The sequence below is a fragment of the Papaver somniferum genome, unplaced genomic scaffold, assembly GCF_003573695.1.
Source record: "Papaver somniferum cultivar HN1 unplaced genomic scaffold, ASM357369v1 unplaced-scaffold_8239, whole genome shotgun sequence".
NCBI lineage: Eukaryota > Viridiplantae > Streptophyta > Magnoliopsida > Ranunculales > Papaveraceae > Papaver > Papaver somniferum.
The window spans coordinates 1-3527 of NW_020651237.1; the positions used below are offsets into that span (position 1 = coordinate 1).

Here is a 3527-nt window from a genome sequence, read left to right on the forward strand (position 1 = left end):
ATGAGTGGAATCAATGTAGTTGAAGTCTTTTTAGTATCAATCAATTTTATCTTCTTTTTGATTTGATTTGATTCAATATATGAAACCAAAAAACTTGTTTGTTCAAGAGGAAAAAAATGAGAGACTAGAAAAAAAAACTAAGTATAGGATTGGAGAAGTGGAGTGGCTCCTAGATGTTTTTTGTGGTTAGCGCAATTAAGATTGGCGTTTGGCGCAAATAATAATGGCGCTGAAAAACGCCGTTGTTAACAGCGCTGAACGCCATTCTTTTTAGCGCTTGACTTACGCTATTTTGATTAGCGTTCATCGCCATTCATATTGGCGTTTCTTGTCCTCTACTGCGCCAATCTTATTGACGTTCAACGCTATTCTTATTAGTGTTTAGATGGATTCCACGGATCCTTCCACCAAACCATGGAACGTTGCTTGGATTTTCTGTGGAAAACCCCAACTTGGAAGCCACTAGACTTGACATTTCATGAATTTTTCACACTTGGAATAGGTTGGATTCCACCATAAGACTTGCTCTAAGGGAGAAGTACCGATCTACGAAGAGGGTATTAAAATACGCACATGACAAAGCATTTTCCGGTTTATCTTACATGAATCTTGATATCCTCTCGGCAAACTAAATTCCTAACCAAGTTTGGATCGAAAAATAAGTAAGTTGTCGCTGCTTTTGCTTCTTGGCAGGCCCCAAATTAATTTACACACGCAACTATCGTCAACCGTCTTTCTTGGCAACAAGGACGAAACTCGCAAGGAATTTGGGGAGCCAAACATTTTGAATTTTTGTATTGAAACCCGAAGCCAATCACGTTATGATGCACACTTTCCACATGCATCCACATACTTTCAGGGTTAACCAGTGGATTGGGCTAGACTTGGTCTTTCAGATCACATTGTTTGTCTTGTCATCAAGTCATGTGATTCAATAGATTATGTTCCTTGGTCAAAAAGCGTAAGGACTGCTATCAATGACAGCTAATTTGTGTTCAATGAGAGATAGCAAAACATTTTAGTTGTGAGTTGCGTTTTACGATTGAGACCCTATCAAATTTGTGTTCAATGAGAGATAGCAAAACATTTTAGTTGTGAGTTGCGTTTTACGATTGAGACCCTATCAATATGCCATATATGCGTGGCATCATCTTTCCAGTTCCATCATTCCATGTATACTTAAATATTGTAATGTGCAGAAGCAATCATCGTTTGGATCCTCGAGTGCCAAGAAATGCGATGTGAACCCTAAACCAATTTTAAAATCCCACTGTTAATCTCTTTTTTCCCCATCTTTTTTCTACAAAAGCTTGACCCCTTGAAACATCCGTAGGGATCACAAGGCACAAACACCACATGTATACGTAGGATGGCACTTGGCGATGAGCTCCTCGATACGAGACGAGGCGTCTATTTATTGTATTCCGACGTTTATCCTGGGCACGGACCGATGAACTAGTCGGTCCAGGGATTCAAAGATATTTTTTTTAAAGGTACCTTTCCACGTCACCAGGAAAACAGATTGGGCTCATATATTCATGTACTGTATTTTTCTTTATCACGATGCATGTGGTGGTACAAAACAACAAAAGTACACAAAAATTGCATATTCATTTCAATTCCCTTTTATAGCGAACTTTGCTTTCTCCTGTGACATTCGTCCCGAAACCCCGAACCACCAGAATGCTTTATTGTTTCTCACTCTGAAAAAGAGTTTAACACTGTAGATCCTGGAATCACTCTTTCTCTCTGATTTTCTTTTTTCACGAGTCTTTTCATCATCTTCGCTTTCTTGGTTCTTCTTCTTTTCTACCGGATTGATTATATGTAAGTGTAAATGGAGATAATTATGATTTTGATTTGGTTCCTTTATTTTTTATCCTTTGTTTCATTAATGGCGGTTCTGTGATAAGTTTGTTTTTTCCTTTCTCGAAGCGGACAGAGTAAAAGCGGGATTTGGAGAAGAGTTTCGAAGGAGTTTTGAAGAAGAAGAAGGATGGATTCGGATGAGGAGAATGGTGATTACAGAAAGATTAAGATTGGTGTATGCGTCATGGAAAAGAAGGTGAAATGCGGATTGGAGGTTCTTAAACGTTGTCCTTTTGGGTTTCTTCTTCCTCCTCATTTCTTCTTCTTCTTTCATTCTCATCAATCTCTCTCTCTCTCTCTCTCTCCAGAAATCTCTCTCTCTCTCTGATATCTCCGTGTAGAGTTCCGTTTTATCAGTTTTTGTGATACATGATAATAAGTCTGGTTTGCTGATTTATCAATTTCAATGTATCAGGCATTTTCATCTCCCATGGGACAGATTCTCGATAGGCTTCAATCATTTGGTGAATTTGAGGTATGGAATCTGTTTGCTGAGCTAATCATTAGTACGATTTTGATATTTTAAATGATTTTGTTACCTTCTTCAGTTTGAATCTACGCAATACTGGCAGTATTTAGTGTTATACTGAATCTACACAATACTGGCAGTATTTAGTGTTATACTTAAACGGCTAGCCTCTGAAATGGATTCTGCTGTTGAAATTTTGTTTGTTTTTTGAGTTGGTGTTTTCTTGTTTATCGTACAGATATTGTATTTCGGCGACAAGGTTATTCTCAAGGAACCTGTAGAGAGGTATGGATTTCATGTTGTTACTCAGAAGAAGCTATATCTCAAATTGACGTATGATACAGTCATTGTTTTCTATTGCGGGAACTTTTACAATGTCATTGTATAATGTGTGAATAACTAATTAAAGACAGTCTAGCGTTGACAACCTTTAATTAGCAGTTTAGTAGCTAATTTACAAATGTGCTGTGATTGTTAATTTATCAGGCCTTTCATTCATTTTCATTTTTTACATAAACTGGGTTACCTGTCCATTGCAAGTAAACTAATGATTTGTTAATGGACTATGTTTTCTCATTTCAGCTGGCCGATATGTGATTGCTTAATTGCTTTTCATTCATCTGGTTATCCTCTTGAAAAAGCTGAAGCCTATGCTTCTTTACGGAAGTAAGTTCAACTCTGTGGCACTTGTTATATGACAATTGTAGTAGCCTAAAATATTTCAGTATCTGCTGCTTGCCTTTAGAAGGATGAGTTTACAACAGCCTTGTTTATTTTCTTGTGTTTTAGGCCTTTTCTCGTAAATGACTTGAAGCAGCAACACCTTCTCCATGATAGAAGAAAAGTGTATGAGGTACAAGTTTTTTCTTGGTTGAGGTACAATACAGTATTGCATTTTAGTGGTAGTGTGCTGCATACTAGAGATTTGGATACTAACTTGTTCCTTTTGTTTAATCAAGTGTCTTGAAATGTATGGCATTCCCATTCCAAGATACGCTCTTGTTAATAGGGAATACCCAAATCAAGATCTGGATTATTTTGTAGAGCAAGACGACTTTGTTGAGGTTCATGGGGAGCGCTTTTGGAAGCCCTTTGTGGAAAAACCTATTCACGGTGAGCTTGATCTTTTGGGGTAACTCATAAGTCAAGATTGTCACTCATAAGTCATAGCACTCGCTCTCTCTCTCTC

The 3527-nt window shown here is 37.6% G+C and overlaps 1 protein-coding gene across 1 annotated transcript; it reads left to right on the forward strand.

Moving 5' to 3' along the window:
• Positions 1-1620: 1620 nt before the first annotated feature.
• LOC113345707 (inositol hexakisphosphate and diphosphoinositol-pentakisphosphate kinase VIP1-like) lies at positions 1621-3470 on the forward strand (the record flags this gene model as incomplete). The annotated part of the gene is made up of 7 exons (XM_026589397.1): positions 1621-1827; positions 1936-2083; positions 2285-2344; positions 2577-2623; positions 2921-3004; positions 3128-3191; positions 3298-3470. Coding segments are annotated over exons 2-7 (515 nt in total), but the record flags the coding sequence as incomplete, so codon positions are not given.
• Positions 3471-3527: the final 57 nt, after the last annotated feature.